Source organism: Gadus chalcogrammus, chromosome 10 (genome assembly GCF_026213295.1).
Source record: "Gadus chalcogrammus isolate NIFS_2021 chromosome 10, NIFS_Gcha_1.0, whole genome shotgun sequence".
Classification (NCBI taxonomy): domain Eukaryota; kingdom Metazoa; phylum Chordata; class Actinopteri; order Gadiformes; family Gadidae; genus Gadus; species Gadus chalcogrammus.
The window spans coordinates 14,462,587-14,483,443 of NC_079421.1; the positions used below are offsets into that span (position 1 = coordinate 14,462,587).

General features: G+C 41.2%; 1 protein-coding gene across 1 annotated transcript in view; it reads right to left on the minus strand.

Moving 5' to 3' along the window:
• Positions 1-15,517, minus strand: part of ctnna1 (catenin (cadherin-associated protein), alpha 1) — a 76,106-nt gene extending 60,589 nt beyond the window's left edge. The window contains exons 1-6 of the mRNA XM_056600412.1: positions 15,210-15,517; positions 13,579-13,696; positions 12,668-12,863; positions 5,963-6,129; positions 4,384-4,503; positions 1,429-1,695 (exon numbers count right to left, since the gene is read on the minus strand). Of these exons, the coding sequence (XP_056456387.1) occupies positions 1,429-1,695; positions 4,384-4,503; positions 5,963-6,129; positions 12,668-12,863; positions 13,579-13,683 (855 nt within the window). The 5' untranslated portion in view covers positions 13,684-13,696; positions 15,210-15,517. The remainder of the gene's footprint in view (positions 1-1,428; positions 1,696-4,383; positions 4,504-5,962; positions 6,130-12,667; positions 12,864-13,578; positions 13,697-15,209) is intronic.
• Positions 15,518-20,857: the final 5,340 nt, after the last annotated feature.

A 20,857-nucleotide genomic window follows, 5' to 3' on the forward strand; every position in this document is an offset into this window, starting at 1 on the left:
AAAAAAGGCAGCTGAAGATATTTCCCTCAACTTATAAATATCATGTATGTATTATACTTTAAAAGTGATAGGGTTAGATCTGAGATTCCATTGCTCAAATGTCAATGGAATTTCATTTCATTGCATCCTTTTATGAGTTTAAGCCCAGCAGCTCAAACTTAACAGTTTCAAACTAAACTACTCGCATACCCCAGAGTGTTTGCCAAGCATACTTAGTTCTATGATTTGGAATAAAGATAAAATAGAAGAATTATGCATAAATAAGTTTCAAATATTTTTGATTAATCCGTTTGGGACTTATTTTGGCATTTGATGTAAATACTAACTACTAAATACTAACATTGAGCCATGTCAGAATCTTTGACTTGTACATAGATTAATGTTAGTAAATCAATGTACAAGAGAAATCTCAGATCTACGCTGTAGCAGAACTTCCTGGTGGAGAGGAAAACTAATTTGTGTGAGTGGATGAAGCTTTCAGAAGGGGATTTAAGGGTTTTTCTACAGAGGACAGTCTGCACAGTGTTGATTTGTAACCTTTAGAGAAACTTTCTTACAGTTTTCTACCGCTGGTCGAGTATGTTTTCACCAATTAGGCGCCAACAGATCCCTGCCTCCAGCAAAATGATTGGTTGAGAAGCGAAAGAAAGTGAAACAACGCATTCACCCAGAATAGAGCATGTCTGTCATCAGACATTCACGACATTAGCTACAGTCTGAATTGTGAGACTATATATTTGAGGATTAAGTGAAATTAAGTTAGCTTTTTTAGATGGTTACATGAACAATTACCTAGTCATCTGAATCCAGCTTCATCCCACAGAATGTCCTATACGGCCAAACGTAGAACTTTGTCTTTGTCTTATGAGAATTATTATAACAATTTAAATAATAATAATACAAACTTGATATAGTATGATCCAACTAGAGTTCTCACAAGAAGCAGGAGAAGTTCAGGATCGACCCTTCCTAGTTCAGGTCATGTCAGGGCAGCTGCCTACAATGATACTTTGCCCATAGCAATTCAGCTATGGGCAACCATAGCTGAAATGGGCAACCCATATGATGCTGCTAACCCATATGATGCTGCTTACCGGCTCAAAACTTAAACGCTAACTCGTACGCTGAACATATTTTATGAAACATACAATTTTAATAAGAAAGCCTGAGAAGAGACCAAAGGTTATGGTGAATCTCTTGTATTTAAAATTCACAAGAGGTGCCCTGGAGTAACAATACGAGTACATATTGTTTGCTTTTGTTAACCTGGTGAAAAAAATATAACATTTATTACAAGAACCTTATCCCAAAAGGGGCTCTGGCTGTGCAAGTTTTAGGGGAATCATTTCATTATCAAGGTGGAAATGCAGTCCGAAGGAAGGTATTTTTTTCAGAGATGGCCAAACAAGACATTAACCGTGGCCTTACGTCAAAGTTGTTGAGGGCGTAGGCGAGCTCTCCTCCCCCCGCTGGGTGGAGGGCAGAGTCCTCAGTGGCCGTGGCCTGGGCCGCGTTGGAGATGCCGGACACCGCCGACTGCAGCTGCTTGTAGATGAGGTCACGGTTGGCCTTGTAGGCCGCCACGTCAGGGTGCTGCAGGCAGGCGCGGGACGCCGTGTACAGCATGGGGATGTTCCTCTGCAGCACGCCGCGGGCAGCCGCCATTTGGTCCTTGTGATGAACGTCCTTTAGCTCCTGTCGGCGAGGGAAGAAATAGAAGGTGTGAGGGGAGGCCGGGGACAGACGGGGTCACCGGGGTCAGGAGGAGACACTAAAACGATTTGAAGCTTTTGAAGGGAAGAGGGCAGATGGAAGTAAGGCCCGGTGCGTCGAGATCCCCAATGGGTGTACAGTGGAGGAATATAATTCTTTGGATTGTAAATAGGCCTGTTACGCCCTCGTGGAGACACTTAAGTGTGACAAAGCTTGCTCTGGGTGACCCAGATTTGTTTCTGTCCCCTGCGGTAACGCAACAGTCATAATCAGGTCATTACATTGTGCCTTTGCGATTTAATGGATTGCTATTCAGGACACATTTTTTGTATTGTACACTTTTTTTTTTATCCACATGCACAGGCAATGTTATTACCAGGAAACTGCACAGACAAAATTAAAGAGTTGCCACTTTGCAAACACCCTTTCTATTCTTCATCCTGCATCTGCTGAAAAATATATTTTATATCCTTCACTTCATACACTCGCATGACGCTAGTGTGAAACATTTGTCATAATGACAAATTAAAATTTTGAAGCAAATTCAATTTGTAAACAGTCAAATATTATTTTGTACGGTTATATTGACATGAACATGCAGAATACACATTGAAACTATACTGAATACATTTGTGTTGGGAAAACATGACATCCTTTCTAGATATCAAATTCAAATATATCTTAATAGGGATGAACCCATCAGAAACTGAATGAGGACAGATGTTACTTGAAACATCCTCACCATCACATCTATGACCTAAAATGCAAATGTACATTTTGACAGTTGCAGTTCAATGGTTATTCGCTGCACGTTTTTATCCACTATCAACAATGTATTAACAATAACACCTTTTTGTGAATAAACTTCAAAACCATTAAATCCTTATGTAATCAGACAAGCTACAACCAAAACGCCACCCAAAGTAGACTAAATACACAGGCAAGAAATTAAATGAAAACGATGTTGATTTTGAGGGTGAACCAACACATTCTGTTTGAACACAATATCGAAAGTAGGACATGATATAAAAGGAGAAGAATGGATATAGCAGGCTACAGTTCAGTGGAACAAGAAAACAGGGCACAGTTTAGCTATTCAATTTCAAGAGCTTGTTCTTTCCGGTGTCAACAGTGCCTCGGTGAAATGTCTTTAGAAAACAGATGAGTTTACAATTTCCTATTATCCACTTTGTGCTGAGAAAATAAGATTAAGAGTAAACCAATATAAATGTCTTGTTTATAACAAACACCACCCATTAACAATCCCATTAGCAACCAGTCTTAAACATTGCAGTCACAAATTAGCCATTTGTGTATGCATTTTATACAAACAGCAGAGTGGGCCATGTTCCAGAGCGGCTTTTGATAAAGGCTTGCTTTTGAAAGGACCATAGTATTTCTACAGCAATTAAAACTTTTAAAATGTTAGACCGTGTTCATTTTATAAACCTTACTATGCACAATGCCCGTTTATATGCTACCCTCCTGTCTCTGGCACTACTTTATGTACATCATTTACTAAGTGCAGGCATTTCCAAAGCCCAGACAAATTGTGATATACATTCCCTTTATCCAATATTTAATATTAAACTACCGTTTAATATTTTATGCAAGGCCCTTAGAGGCCCAACTATACAATAGCTCTAATGCATTCTCTACAAATGGGTGCAGTCCCAACTTGTACATGGTAGTTCTATTCTCACATTAAAATCATTCCACTTATTGTTTGAATTAAAAACACTTCTAAATTATGCGGAAAGGAGGACAAAGAACATGCAGGTCTTTATTCATGACACCATACTGCTGATGAGCAGTAAAAATGGCAATTAGGAGGGGGAAAACAATGCATAAGAGTAAGGGTTGAATGCATTATATTGGTAAACTCTGAAACTCTATTACAATCTGCCAGAAAACAAAGCTTTTGAACAATTCCTTAAAAAAATAAACAAACGAGAAGTCAACATTAATTAGCCGTATATATTTTTCACTTAGTTGCCAGTACCCCAGCGAGGAGACTTGAGCTTATACAAAGCTCTTATACTGAACCAGGGAACCAGACTAAAAATATTGTATCATCTTGAACACCATGATTCTGTTTCAATCCTCCCAATAATGAGAAAGGTAAACAGTAAATCTAATTAAGTCTCAGCACTAATTACCCCCTCTCTTTTATATTAGACAGTTAAAACACAGAGAGTTGAAAATCTGCATCTGTACAGGGAGGCGATGCTTATCCCATTATGCAGTTGCTTCACCTGGAAATATAATCATGAAATATACTTCACTCATGACTAACACTCACAGAAAAAAGAAAAGTGCAATCGGTTTTGATCTCTACGACAATGGGTTCCGTCAGCCATGCTCATTCAGCCTGTGTCCCCCCTCCCTGCGCCATTTCCCTCGCCCCTCCTCCCTACCTTGAGACGGGTAATAAAAGAGATTGTTCATGCTTACAACATCTAATCTTTTAACCAAAGCATGGGCACACTATCCATAGCTTGCCGTTTCCCCCAGGGCACTGCCTGGTTGCGTGCAATACAAACGGCAGGTGATTATGCGAGGGGGCTACCTGATGAGTCCCAGCCATCCAAAGGCGCCCCTGTGTGCGCCTCAGAGCATAAATTATGAATTATAATACAAGCATTTTGATTCCACCCTTCCCAACGTTACCTGCTGTCTCTTGGCAGCCATGATGTTGAGCTTGTCCACCTCCGGTTTCAGGGCCTTGTACTGGATTCCCAGGTCCTGCTCGGTTCCGGCATTACGCACCTTCATCAGGTTCTCCTCAACCTAGAACCAGAACCACAAGTTTATTGAACAAGTCTTCTTTGTCCGCTAAAATATGATCATCTTTCACACAAAATCAAAGAGTCAAAGTGTTAGCATTTTTGCAGTTAAAATACGTTTTCATAAAATATTCCACTACTCCACAGGGTGATGGACTCAGTCTCCTTGCCACTTCATTTTGACGATGTGAAAGTCGTCTGGACATAAGCCAGATCAGGACCGGTGGCATGTGTTCTTGTTCCACTTGCTGACAGATGGAAGATAATGAAGTAGGCCGCTTTATAAAAAGAATTATGATAAGATAAAGGGCTGTGCTCTGTGCTAAAACTTGGGCATACAAGGAAGTGCTTAAATTCAGCTACGTGAGCAACTGGAGAACCAACCAAACACAGTAATGTTGTTTTCACCGAATATACAGAGATGTAGGCAAGGCAACTTTATTTATATAGCTTTTCTTGATTCATAATCAATCAACTGTATATATTTTGGGGATACTGTTTCCTTGTATTTATTAATAAAATAAATTAGTCATCTGTGAATCATTCATTTGCATTGCTAGCAACTGATCTGAAGCAAGTAATGACTGAATGATACATTAAGTTATATGCAAAACATTTAAGATAAAAGGTAATTAACATGATAGTCTTCCATGTCGTTCTTAATGCATGACAAAATAACCAAATCCTGCTGTTCTGTTCTTAGAAAATCTTTGTTTTTGAAAGCACCCGTTTCTGATTAGAACAATTAATAACAGCTTTGTGTGCAAGCTTTAAGCAATGCGCCACAATAATCAACCCTCAATCAAAAGAAAAGTTCCCTAAAATGAACATTGGATTAAGATGTCAGTTTACAAATATCCTTTTGAATTCCAAAGACATCTCATCTCTTGTCATGCATCATCTTCTAAACCAACGCCTAGCATGATTTAGAGTAGGGGCCATCAAAATACATTTCAGGAAGCAGACGAAAAACACAGAATGTATAGATTAAAATGCGTCAGCCCGTATTCCTCCCTTTAGAGTACAGCAGTTTATCATGCTTCAAGGTTCTTTCAGACACCTATACAATTCTTTTCAAACGTCTACTACTCGTGCTGAGGATCGACATGGACTGGATGTATTAGTGCCCCCTCGAAACCCGCTTTTCAATGTAGCTCATACTTTAAATACGTCAATACTGCCACAGCTGGGTAATACTCATATATACTATTCAATTCAATTTTATTTGTATAGCCCTTAATCACCATTAAAGTCTCAAAGGGCTTAACAGGCCAAATATTCATTACACCCCTCTTTACCCAAGCCCCCACACGGGCAAGAAAATAACTACTGTTGCATATAAAAATACATCATTATCGTATATTGTGCCATTTCGACGAGGACAGACCACGACCATGGAGAGAGGCAGATCGAGTCGTGCAGCAAAGTGGAGGCCTGTAGTACCAGAAGTATGGATGGTTTACCAGCTTGAGTTGCATTAGCAGTTTGTAGACGTCAGACATGTCGGCCAGCACCAGCAGGTGAGTGACGGCTGAGAGGAGGGCCCGTGCGGCACGGACCATGTTGCCCCTCTTCATTGAAGAGCAGGGGTCCTCAGCGAACTCCCCAGAGGCCAACTTCATCGACTCCCCTGGTGAGGACAAACAGGAAAACACATCTTAGATTCGGTTTGTTCAGGAGGAATGCTGTTCCCAGGTCAACGGTTCGGAGCTGGAATATTGGCACAGAATTACGTGATTCAGCACACAGATTGTATTAATAAATACGAAATTCATTTCACCGGTAAAATAAATAAATTACATATTGAACCAAAACGTGATACTTTCTTTACTCCTATTTGAATGCATTGGAAAAGGGTGTTTCCCGCTTCTTCACACAGAACATTATGTGAGAGTTGCCAAGACTAGAATCACTATGATGACCCGGAGGCCGGAACCCTGCGAGAGTCTCGGGTGGGAGACGCAGAGCTCTGTTGAACGGCGACATTGGAGACAGAAAGAAAAGGAATCATTCAGAAAAGGATGCTGGAGCTCGTTACAAATTACTCATTCTCCTTGCATAGTGCCCTCCACCAGGTTTGTCTCGCTCGAGGAAAAATTACCCAATACCATCAAAGAGGCCTGCATCCAGTCAAATATCCGCAGGTGCCCTGCAGTCTCAGCCATAACAATTCTGTGTGTGCTAGAGTGAGAGTCTCTATTTAGCCCACTGTGCGGTGTGGGAAGGAAATGGCTATCTAGCGGAGAGAACGTATCCATTGAAAAGCAGTCACAATATCATTGAGCTGACATTGTTCTACTCGAAAATACAGCAATCTATTTTAACCCCAGAACACTTCAAATAAACGCCGGAAGAATAAAATATGCCTTGATGTTTTCGTCACTCCAAATGAGGAAATGTTGATTCCACCACTTGTAAGCTGTGGAAGGTTCAACGTTTCAACCTATAACACGTTTTAACTCTGCCTCATAAAAAGCCTTTTACGCACACATTGACACATTCTCATGGAATGAAGAAGGATTGAATAACCATCCGCTTACATGCTGCCCCAAACCATATCCAGTTTCTTAAATAAGTAAGAATACACCCGAGATTAAGTGCCAATTTATGTTAGTTGTCTATAAGAGTTTCTGTACATAACCTATTCGCTAAACCTAATTCACAATTGTAAATTACCAGCTGGGAAATTAATTTTCTTTCTACTTTTTAAAATATGCAGGGGTAAAATTTGCCTCCCTTTTATAATTGGTCAGTCAGCTATCTCACATATTCACATAACACTGTTTTATTAAGTAGTACTGATATTGGTCAAAGAATATTTTATTTGGCGTCTTGTTAGACTTAAAGGGAGCATTAAAGTGATCACAATTCCAATCTTATAAAACTGCATTACATTAAAGTGATCCAATTCTCCAAATCGTAATAAAGTGAAACAGTTCAAGCTGGAAGTAATGAATAATGAATGCCTTCTGGGTGACCATAACAGTATATGCATTACTAATGAATTTATTTTTTCCTGGAGATATTTAGTGCTCAAAACCAAAATATTGTTGCAATGGGTCAAAAAGTGATTCACTTATATGGGGGGTGGGGTGATAGTGCCACAATATTATGGCAAGCTTGCGGTGCACAGCGTTCATGCATGCAGATTACATGCTGATTTGCATGCATTGGCTCAAAGCAGTGCAATGTGTGGCTCAATAGCAGCGTTAAACCGCAATCAATGCGTTTGTATTACTTTTTTTTTTGCGGTAGTCAATACATATATATATATATATATATAGACACCCCGTTATTGTTAATTTGCTGCATCATCCACATCCCCCAGGCTCCTCCATCTGCCACAGAGCATAATTAAACTAACAAAGCTGACGTTGTACCAAGTAAAGAGGCATTTACCTCAAGAGCCGTCATGGCCGTGAGGCAATACATCAAAGCCAGGTGGCGTTTACCTGGTTATAACTGAATGTGCATTGTAGAAACCGCCATCTTTTACAAGTTAAATGAATACATTCAAGGGGAAAAAAATTGATTTGTCAAAAAAAATATTTTAACGACAGCAGCATACTAAACGTGGTCACCGTAGTACCGTTACCCATCATCACCACTCATGACCCGAGCTACCAACACCGTGCAAGATTTACATCTATGCACAAGTTTAAATGGATGTGAACCCGACTTGGCTGGCAATCACTTTTCCCTAGTGTTGTCTGAACACCCAACAAGTGTCCTTCCACTCATTCAGCCATCTGCAAATGACAAATAATTTCCCATGACACTCCACTCCAAGGCGAGAAGCAACACGAAGAATTTAGCCACGTTGTGTCTTACAAGCCAGACCCAGAAGTGCATCTCAACTACATTGAGAGAGCGAGGGAGAAAATGCAATGTCCCCCTTTATCTCCGGATTCCTCTTCTCGACTCTTGTAACTCTGAAAGCGCCACAGGAACTAATAGCCAAATGCCCAAGAGCTCAACAGAGGCTTCCAAGTTAATTGCATTAGAAAGTCTCCGGTATATGGAGTCAAGGATGAGGAGGAGGAAAAGGTAGGCTGACTCATTCACGCTGCCCTGATGGGTTCACTGTGGGTCTCGCATGCAGAGAGGACACCAGCACAAAGCGCACAGATGCCCGGTGTGGTCACAAATATTGACACACAGCCATGTTGTGAGGTTGAGAGGGGGTCGACCCGATGACAAAGGCTGTCTGGTTCGTCCAGTCTACACTTTGTCCTACTTTGGATGGGCTTTCACAGTTGACTGGCCCCACAAATTGAGTTTATATCCTTCCATTATGAACTCCACACTGACCCCCCTCCCCCAAACAATGACCATTGGAGAAAACTGCCCCAACTTCTACATGCATCAATCCATGTGTGTCCTTCGACAGCTCGGTCCCCGATGGACGTTCACTACTGCCTAGAACCAAAGGAGGAAAAATAAAAACGGTGACCAATGGCAATCAAGCGATAAGCAACAAGTGACATCTGAATCATGTTGCTTGGGTATATTCATTCTTCATATTATCGAGGATAGGGGAGGACTAAGCACACTGTCTACTTCTGTGCATCGATTCTAGCTCTACAGATTTGAAGAGCACACACAGAGATCTGAGCCGAGAAAACCACCATTGTGCTCCTACAAGGTCACCGTTTAGTTCACCGGGTTTCATATGCTAAAGTTCTACATTGCAACTAAAGAAGTGAAATACAGAACTTTACTTTGAAACTAGGTCATTACAATGTTTAGTATAGTATCCTAGGTTTGTTCTGTTCAAATGTGACAAAAACATTCACAATTTTAAAAGGTGCAACTTTTGACTGGTACTGATGATCTTCTGCCTGTCCGTTCTTCCTGAATACAAGCCTTCTAAGAATAGCAATAAGTGCACAGTACTGAATGTTTGAAAAGCACTCAGGGAACCAAGCGACGTCCCAATAAAATGAAAAGAAAGTTCACACTGAACGCTTGTGGAAGCAAGCAATCACTATAAAAAGAGTGAAGAAATATATATTTAAAAATCGGACGACTATAGATCTTAAGAGCGTTTGACCACCACTTGGCTCCCAGACGGAGAACAAAAACAGCTGGTGCAAATGATCACAGATGGATCTGACGCCGTCCTCTTCTTCAGGGTGTTATTCCCCCCAGTGAGCAAGATCAATAAGGCTATTTCCAGGGGGCAGATAGCGATCAGTGCTCCTTTAATAAACCCCCATCCATCTAGCGCTTACCTGAATACCATTGAGTGAAGGATGAAAATATTAAAATGTATAGCACATAGGAGGAAGTCCCCGCCAGGGAAGGAAGAGACCGACTCAAATGGACCTATATCCATCATTCCATCCATACAACAAACCATATCTATATCTAAATGCTTTTTCACATGGGAGCATCATCTTCTTGCCTAAATGGGCCCTATGCTTTCTTGCAGCAGCTGCTCTTTGGTGGATTTTCCTAAGCGGCCAGATCGGCAACACTTACACCACCATCTCAAGTGACAAAAGAATGCATGGCACGGCACGAACCAGTAGCACTGAAGTGTCTGGTCTTCAAAAATATTTAAGCGGTGCTAAAATCCCCAAACACAGTCGTGTTAGCCAGTGCATGTAACAAATTAATCTCCCCATCAAAATCATTAAGGCTACGCCTACATTATTTTTAGACCTGCAAAAAGCCTTTCCGCCGGGCTATTTTCTTTTATGGCCCAAACAAAACACATTTATGCAAGAAAATATATATAGAACATTCCATTGTTCAACATAAAGTAGTATTCGGTTTTCAATTGGGTCTCTCCCATTCCAACTACACCTTCTTAGCAATCACAACATGAATTACTGTCTTGCACAACTGAATTATATATTAGAATGCATGGCATACACAGGCTTCCACAAATGATTGTTTCAGGCAGTTTATCTGCCATCTAAAACAGCTGGTATGCCACAGCTGGATAGAAAAATGCTTTTCAGATTCCAGGAGAGGGTTTTAGCCCAGCTCAATGGCCACATTATCAGTCTGAGCACGGTCCACTGAGCAGCATGGCATAACGGACAGCCAGTCCAAGCCACTGGCTTGCAATGGGGGCAGAATAGGTGCCCACAGACGACATACTGAAACTACAGTTCGATAACTGGCATTGAGTGCACGTCTGGTCCTTCCTGACATCACCTCGGCCCAACACATCACCCTAGACCCAGATGTCGCGTCTGGGTCTGGAGACCAGGTTCAGACGCTCGCATCGTGGCCCGCCAACAACCCTGTTCCAGATACGCAGGGCACGACACGCATGTCAGAAGACAACATGAGAACCCGGGCCTAAGATTGAACAACCGGGGCAAAAGTTGGGGGAGATCGACAAGAAGAGCTGCTGATGCAAGGGCAGTGTTTCCCATACATAGACCAATGTGTGGCGCAGCGCCCAGAAACGTCACTGAGCGCCGAAAATTGGTTCCACTTCTTTTTTCTGCGATTTTTAAATCTAAATATCGTTCCGTTCATTCATCTCCTCATAGCACTCCTTCTCCCTGACATTCTCGTGCACACACGTACACATAGAGACAAGCGCGCATTCATGCCAGTGGTGCACGGGTACACTTATAAACAGCTGATTCGCCCGCTCCTCCTCTTAACGCGCCTATCAAAAGGAAAACCCGAAGCAGCGGGATATTTGGCACAGAGAAGACGGTCTGCAACCATTTTACCAAAGTTTGGCATGATATACTGTGCTCAAAAACACCTGCCCAAAATGATTGTTAACTCAGAAAAGATAATGTTATGTAACCCTTATGAACTAAACGTTATTGACATTGACTATCCTGTGCACCCCAAGTCAGCATAGATAACGTAACACAGCAAACTATGCGATAAATATAAAATGTGGTTCTAGTTGATTCGGTGTTAGACTGGGTACCCCCAGCCCGTTCTGCCGGCAATTTGAATTCGCTCTGCAGCATGTGCTGGAGAGCAATACATTTATTTCCATTTTCCAATCCGCTTTTACTGGAGCCAATCACCAAGCTGGCTTAACACAATGACGACAGGGAATCGATTGTTGCGATCGAAGCGATCGTTGGTCTGATTGGTTGAAGGACTATTACTATTTGTATTATTATTATATTGTTACATTATACTATTGCCCCCTTGCCCACCCTTCCTCTCCCACTCCAGCACCACACATTACTTTCTGGCTGTGGGAAACACTGAAGGGCAATGGGGAATTCACTGGACGGTGATTTAATGGCAGATTCCTGACTCTCAACTAGTGGAAGGTATACAATTAAATGTAGCATGGAATACATGCCTAGTCAGTCGCACTAGACGGGTGGGTGTATCCATTCAACTACACTACACGGAAATAATCTGAAATCTGCACAATGTCTTTACGCCTCCCTTAATGCAGTAATGGTCACAAATATAGACGTGGAAAAATGCAACCACTATAAATATGCACTTCAATGTGTATGGCAATAAGCATTTCACCGTTTAAAAAACGAATTAGCATTTGAAAAGGGATTTGCTAATCCAGCAATGTACTACAAACAATTAAACCACCCATCACTCTGGCGCAACTAAAAACCAAGATGTTGAAAGGCCCACACACACAATAAGTATCCCAGGAAGAACGGCTCATTCAGTGCGCACCTATATACAGGCTCTTAAAGATTCATCAAGACAAAAAGCAAAAAAGCGAAATGAGGTGCTCCACCACTTAAAAAGGGTTACCTCCTTCAATTAACCTGCCGCTTTCCTTTCTTCAAACGTATAGGGAGAAACATAACATTCCAAGACTGTATAGGGGTTAGAGGATTAGCCAGGACTTAAATAATATGATTACTGATGCACAAGAGCAAGATGCCTGTGGGCAAACACGATTGGGCTTAGAGAGGGGGCACACGCATCCTAGAGGGGAACCGAGTTAAGATGGGCTCGTGCTGGCTTGTAGGGTAGTGTTAGTGCAAAGCTTCCTATTAAAAACGTCCCCCTGTCCCTTCACAGCACAGCGTCACATCTAGAGTTAATCTACAGACCTTTGAAGTGTTCTTATTTAAGACAGTTCCTACCGGGGCGAACAGCATGTACATAGTGCATTATTAAACACCTCCATATCACAGCAGACGTTCTGCACGGGCTAGAAACCAACCAACCAAACGCTCTTCTCTTCTACTTGCCTTGCTTGCGGACATCCTCTACAGCCGCCGTCAGCTCTTCCTTGAGGAACTGGCTTTCCTTGGCGATTTTCTCTCCCTTCTCCAGGAAATTGAGGGTAGCCGTCTCCACCGAGGCTGCCAGCACATGGGCCTTCTTAGAGCGCCCCTTCTTCTTGTTGGAGGGACCTTTGTTGCTGGAGTTCACCAGCGTGGTCACCTGTGGCCAGCGAGAAAAGCAGATACAAACACTTGAGGAAAAAAAGGCTAATGTCAAATGAATGTTGACTAGTGGGAAACCTGGTTCGCGCAGTATTGCCTGCAGCTGAAGCAAGTTCTGTGCAAACATCAAGTCCATGTCCCGTGACTTACAGGCCATCCTATTTTTATAGAACCCTGACTCCGCATTCATACAGATTTATTGGGTGAAACACAAAGGAGCACAGCCATTATAAATGCGATAATGGGCTGCACAAAGACAATTGTCTTGATTTGTTTACCCATTGATGACTTCATTATTTTATGGGGGTTTTATTGTGACCAAGTTCAAATGCACTGTGAACACCACAATTTGTTTGCCACTTGGGATTTAGTGCGAGTTCACAGGCCAGCGGTCCCATTTATACATTGTTGTGATAATAACAGTGTTGTCCATGGCGTTTGGTTTATGTGGTGAGTAGTCTTGTTTATTGATGCCAAGCAGAAAAGTGGAAATTGTCAAGATGGAGAGCAAGATGTTGGCCCAAATATTTATATATTTGGGCCAACATATATATCAAATATATTATATGAGAAAGAAAATAAATGTATCTCAATAGTTTGCTTACTCATCTCATGGTATTGATATGGGTAATGATGAATAATGACAACCCTGAGAAAAAAATGCATTATACGTGATGTAACACAGAATCATGCTGTTGGACAATCATGTTTACCTGGGTCACAAGTGGCTCCAACAGCCTCTCCACGGCCAGAGTACGGATCTCTAGGCTCTTTGGGTCCCATTTAAATTTGATGTTGGCAGTGTCAATAGTAGACATTTTCTCACAGATGCTGGAATTGATAAAAAACAAATGCAAACAGTCAAGACAAGATACAACAGTTGATTGTTGCCCAGCCTTAAGTTCAGAAACCAGAGCACGGAAAGGACAGAAGCCAACACAAATGTCTTGGAACGACACAACAAAGAAGCATCCCTGTCACAACAAATCAAGATTGTGAATCTACACTAAGATGGGGAGCTGCACTTGGGTCGAAAATGTTCCTTCCAAAACTAGCGGTGTCAGAAGAAAGAAAAAAAACTCACCACTTCCAAATCGGGTTATTTTAAGCATTAACCTACTCTGTGAAGGGTCAGAGATTATAATCGTTCTTAGTATCTGATTGATTGAATGACTGATAGTGGACCTTGCTTAACCACGGTCCATGCTCGATTGTCCCTTTCTCGCAATGACTGCAGCTTAATCGATTATCGATAAAGATTGATAAGACAGGATGATCAGCAGTCCCTGAGGTTCGGGCATATTTGGCTAACTGTCAGCTGAATTGTTAACAATGGTGTTGCTGGAGAATAACCTACCATAACAACACACCTACATGTTTATTGCAAGAATATACCTGAATGTTGCCCTTAAGTTTCCGTACACTGCCTAGTATTGCCTATACACACACACACACACAATTATACAATTTTTCGATATGTTGAAGAAATGCATATCTCCATCTACAGTTTTATAGGAAGATATCGAGATACAAACTACAATTGTCACGCTCAAAGGAAAACATGAGTCGAAATACAGCCTAGTTTAAAAATGGGTAAAGAGGGTGTGCCAACTGTTGCGTAGGGCATAAACCACCAGCCCCGAGCTTTATACTTACACAGCCATAACCTAACATTTAGGACTTCCAACCACGTCTTAATATAGTCCAGCTCAAACTAACTGGAAGCGTTTAACTGCGTATATTAAAACCGAATGTGCAACGTTAACGGACAGACGTTCATAATCCCATCGTATTTTCCACATTAAATGTATTATAAAATGTCGCAGTCAATCCAATTTTGACATGATAGTGCAGATTACTATTATTATCATCATCAGATGATCTGCATGTCTTAATCTAGATATAATCCAGATCCAGACAGCCTGGGGTCTCTTCCGCAACACCTGAGCTAGAGTAACGTTTGGGCGAGCGGTGGGTGTCTGAAGCCCAAACCATCCCAACTTTTACCAACTTGACCCAAGTCAAACCGGAGACAACCAACAGTTCACACGGTTACATAACCAACTCCATTAGGGCGAATGTACACCATGGACATTAATCATGTTAACAGAGAAACGTGGGGTTAATCCATATTGGTTAGGAGTGGCTTCACGGCTAGCTGTTGTAGCATCCAGGTGCTAACAAGGCTAACGACAGCGTCGGACAGCGGGACAGTTTCCTCTTGAATATAACGGGATTAAGGTTACAACAGACACTATTCGCCACACACAATGATGATTAGAACATTAGACGAAATACAAACTGCGTAGTTCACCACAACAGAGACAACTTGGTAAAAACTCACCCCAAACAACCCACTGGAGGACGAGTTTAAAAGTTCAAAATGGTGGAGTGGGAATGCGAGAATTCCTCCCTGGCCTCAAACTTTTCCTCCCTTTCTTTATTCCCCTGCTTCGCTCCGCGTCCTCGCTTCTCGTTTTACAAGAAGTAACCGAGTTTAAAAGTAGCCAAAAAACCAACAGCACACACTTTTTGGTCGAGTACAAATCCTCTGAAGAGTTTCGGTCAATTCAGTTTCGATGTCCCAACTCAACAATGGACGAGAAGAGGTGGGGGCGATGAGCGGTTTCCTGGATTGAGAGCCAGGCCAGTTTGTAACATGGGAAATTGTAGGTGTTTTGGGCGTGGTACTCCCACAGTGCGATACAAGTCCTGCCCAAATAAGGGCTATTTGTTTATTTCTCACTGGTAGGGGGTTTAAGCCGATTTGTAGACTGTGTGATTCAATTACTGTTGAAAGATATAAATGGTTGTATGATCTGTGGAAGAGATAAAAGGTTACATTACCAGATTAGGCCATAAACCTAAGCTAAAGCACACTTACCCAAAGTGTTCCTTCCCTGATATTAACATTCGTCCCTTGGTCAAAATATAAATTAGGTAATTGTGAGCTATTAATCCAAAAGGGAATCTCATTAATTCAGTTTAGATGGATAAATGCTTCTCTACCACTGAAGGCAATGTTAACTTAAACCACCGTTTAGGTTTATCTCTTGGTTTAATTGATAAAATAGATCCAAATGAAGGAACATGTTCAACAATAAACAGGCCATAAAACCATGGGTTTTCCTGTGTAGGTTCCTCATGAAAGAAAAAAGTGTGATTTTATGTGTCCCAGCTAGACGGCTATCAATCCAAGCCTCTGCAGATATTCTATATATAGTCAGGAGTGTGTTCTGTGTGTCAATTTTGGCTATAATAATAATGGAGCCACATTAATTGCTGTCATCAGTACATGGGTCACCTGTTTAAAAGGTCAGGGCGAACTTTATGATTGAGCAATATAAACTGCAACCTTATCAATATGCTGTAATATAACTTTTTTCAATCTTTTGTTGCAGCTGTGTGAGCAATGAATAAAAAATGGAAATGTGATGAACATGCCCTAGAGCAAAGTGTTTTTGTCTGAGGCTAACGAAGGAAGAGTCATAAACGTTTAAACGAGGGCAGTCATGCAAAAGTTTGAACACAGATATAAACACACAGACAGACATACAAACACTCACATGTATCTACGTATACACGTAGGCCTTATAATCATGAGGCAAAAAAGAAATGGCTTTGATTCTCTTTTTGTTTTGTTGCAAATACATCATATTTTTTTCTACAGCATGGACATTCAGACACTTTTCCTTCATCTCCATGCAACGTGATGTGAACAGTTACTGGTGTTTGGGTGATTTTTCAGAGGCAGAACCTTTTGCATATTCCCATCATTATGTCTGCTCAATAAACCCATCCGCTGGCAAATGATCAGTCTATTCACAGCTCTAATAAATAGTGAAATGTGACAAAGCAGTACAGGCAGAGCAGTTGTAATACCAATTACATTGCATACACAATGGGAATCACAGAGAGAGCGGAGGCACACATCAGAAAGTGGAGCTGTGTGGACAGGGGAGATGATTCCTTTTATTACAGCAATGGTGGATGTACCGCACAGGGTGCAAGTGGGTGTGGCGGAAACTCCTGAACCTTTTGAACAAACCATTTTCTAATCACCAGCCAGGTTCTAAAGATGCATAGTCCCCGCAAATAGGCTAATGTTGGCCATCGGCCTAGCGGGGTTGTGATCCCATACATTCTACGGGAGAACAGTAAACACAATGACTCATACTGTATAGCTCAACTGGTAGAGCAAGGCAATAACACTGCCAAGGTTAAGGTTTTGAATCCCTGTCTGGACGCAACTGGTATAGCAAAGCATTATCACTGCCAAGGTGAGGGGTTTGAATCCCTGTCTGGCGCAACTGGTATAGCAAGGCATTATCACTGCCAGGGTTTGTGATTCAGGAACTCCTAACGGGGCCAACAATGATAGGAATGTATGCGCTGGTGGTATTTCTGGATGCTGGTGATAAAATGGTTCACCAATTGGTGTGGGTGAAGGCATAGTTCTGGAGGAAATGGAACACAATACACATCACAGTAAACATAAACTTATTGAGTCTCAAATTTAATTCTGAAAGGAAATAATTGCGGAGGACTTGGCTCTGAGATTCCTGCCTGGCCACTATTCTTGTTCCTTAGTCCTTTGGGCAAATAGTTGCTCAAATCAGCTTAGTGCCGACTTAAGATAAGATAAGATGTGCTGCTTAATCCCAGAAGGGAAATAAGTAAAGGAAAATAAGAAAAGGATTATGCAAGTTTAAAAATATATTTTGCATAGCCTATCGGCTATATTAGTCCTCAACCTTGTTTGTGATGTTAATTTTAGAGTCAAAATGGGTTGTGTGTTATCAATGCTTTGTCGTAGAGCAACTCTTCCAGAAGACAGCTTGTGGAGAGGACATGTTCAGGTGTCCTTGAGCGCCATCACTTGTACCTGTTGGACCTGCAAATGATAGGAGGACAGCGTGCCATAAATAATTCCTTTTCATAATGAGGAAATGCACATGTTTATCACACACTGAATGTATAATTGAGCACATGTAAATTGGCTGTGGTTGGGGAATCGCAGCGAATCACGTCAATGAAAAGCCATTGGCGGTGTTCCAGCTTCGTCTTTGTAATCACAAGGTTAAATTAATCAAAGCATCTTTTTACAAAAAGAAACACAAAAAACATTGACCTTTAAATTCAATAAACAGTTTATTCAGTGCACACAAATCTTTCTGTTTTTAATTTTGACAGCTATTATTAGAAAATGAAACAAAGGGTAATACATATTTGTGGTTTATAACATGCATAGTGTTTTTTAGAACTGAGGTGTTCATATGTTCACTAGACACTCTTATATACAACGCGATGCTGAATATGGAGTGACAGTGAATTTATAGGAATACAATCAGGGACTTTATGGTGAAATGACTCAATAGTAAAGTAACAGTAAAAACAAGATGCTGCAGTCTCACCATTCTTTCTCCAGGGCAATAAGAAACACTGCAGTCCCAATGAAAACAAACACACACACACACACACACACACACACACACACACACACACACACACACACACACACACACACACACACACACACTCACACACACACACACACACACACACACACACACACACACACACACATACAACCACGCTCACAAACACACACAACCACCCTTGTCTACAGTGCTGTGTACACCACATTTAATAGGGCTTCCTCTACATTCTATTGGCTATTTTTCTTTTACCTGTTAGCCCACCAGGCCACCCTTCCACAGCGGTGTACATAACAGAAATCTGAATGCCGACCCTGGTTATTAACCTCAAGTGCAACCGCTCTCTCCTCATTATGGTTCAACATGAAAAACAATGACATAGGAAAGAATATAATAGAGCAGAAGGATAGAATAGGATAGAGTAGAGAATAATGGAGCACAATAGAGCAGAATACAACCCAATACAATGTAACATATTATAATATGACAACATAATGTAAGAGTTAAATGGGGTTTGTTAAAGTAAGGAACAAGGAAACAGTGACAGTTCCTGTTTTTCCATTTGTGCTCATAAACATTCTTTGTTCTCTGCGATTTAGAAACAACACACATGTATAGGGCTCAACACATATGAACTCAAATTCATAATATGTATTCATTTTTAAACAGCGGTTGAATGACATGTGAAAGGGAAGAAAAGAGTGGTGGTTTCTTGACCTGTCATTCTTAACAGGAGGAACAGAAGCTCCAACTGTGGTGGCTACTCCCACTCTAAGATCGAATGTACAAATTGTAAGACGCAGGGAGGAGAGTTGACACAGGCTGATGTCACTTTTCTCCACCATGTCACAGCCTCGGTATGCTTTATGGTTGGACCACCCGACTAGTCCATCTAGTTTCTCTCTAGACTCCAGGACTGCGGCTGGACACCACTTGTTAACAAGTCTGCTGAGCTCCACCTACTGGCTTGAAGGGCAGGATGTGAGTGCATTCACAGGATCTCATGTTGTGCTGCCCTTATCTGTGTTACACATGCAGGAATGAACACAAGAAGGGGGGCTTTGTGAGAATGGGAAGTGGCGGCTTTCCTGTGAGATGGTTTGCTCACCTTATTCCATTTACACAGTCTGTACAGCCAGAGGAGACAGAGTTACACAGACCCTGTGAGTCATCTTTAACTCAGTATTTCAGCAGAATTTCACTTGAGTCTCTGCTGAATAGGATGGATGACTGGATGACTTTTTTTTTTCACACTTTTGTATTAGCACATTTCCAGCAATACATTTATATCGTTTCAGACTATATCTGCTTTACATGTTTTAGGGCGGACATACATAAGCATGCATTGCACACAATAATAGTAATTGTTAAGAGCAAGGACTGACTGACTGGCTGTCATTTCCAAGCAACTAAACATTCAAAGTGCACGCTCACTCCCTATTCCTCTTTCCTCAATCTTCTCCAGGGAACTGATGCCCCAATTTCTTCCTTGCTATGAAAATGTTGACGATTGCGAAGGAACCCTTCAATATTATTTAGTCATGCGTGGTTTTAGTACCTTCTATATATCTTTGGGCATTTCATTATCTACTTTTCAGACCTTGTGGATCTCTTTTTTTGTTATTAATTTGTGAGAATAAAAAATATTAATTAACGTGTTTTAAGCTTGCCAGTTCTTAAATGCATTCACTGCATTTCACTTAATGATTGGGATTTGGAACAAAGGACTTTGATTATATACAAGGTATCGATTAACCTAAGCAATGTCTTCAGAAATGCTATCATAAGAAAGCCCAGAATTGAGTATAGCTCAGTGAGCATTAATGTCACTGCATGACCATTAGTATGGAAATAAATGCTGAAAAACATGATGAAGGTTACTTTGACTAATTAAGGCAATTGGTAGCATCCACAGTCAAGGGTTCGCATTTACAATTCACCAAGAAAGCCTTGACGAAAATAAAGGGATGGGCGATTTTATTCATACAGTTGATTGCGTGTTGGATGCCAAGCCCTTTAAAATTATTAAACCTGTCAGAATAACATGTTGTGGCTAACCCTTTTAGCAAAAGCATGCTACTAAACAGTAAAGGGAAATCAGTATTTTGAGTAAGTAAAGCTGACACCCAAATGCCCAGAAAATGAAATGCGGCAAAATATTATTATTCAGTATGTTCTCTTTTTTTGTTTCATTGAGATTGAAATCTCTCTGAACCTCGATTACTGCTAAATAAGTAATGTCCAAACTGTGCTGCTCTAACAATTTCTCACAGTCAAAAGCTTTCTTGATGTGGCTTACTGTGACCGTTTTGATAGCCAAAATAGCCACAGTTTCCAACATGTGCAGTGTGGACTGCCTCTCTAGGAACGAGGATAATAGAGGAGAACGTGAAGAAAAGGAATGGGCTAATTTTCAGAACAATTTTCTCCCACTGATAGGCAGTCTGTTTCTAGATAAATAGTGAGAATGATCACCATTCTTGTGAGAAATAGGAAATTGAAAACGGCATGTGATAGACAAGACACGGAAATGACCTTTCAAAATTAATGACCC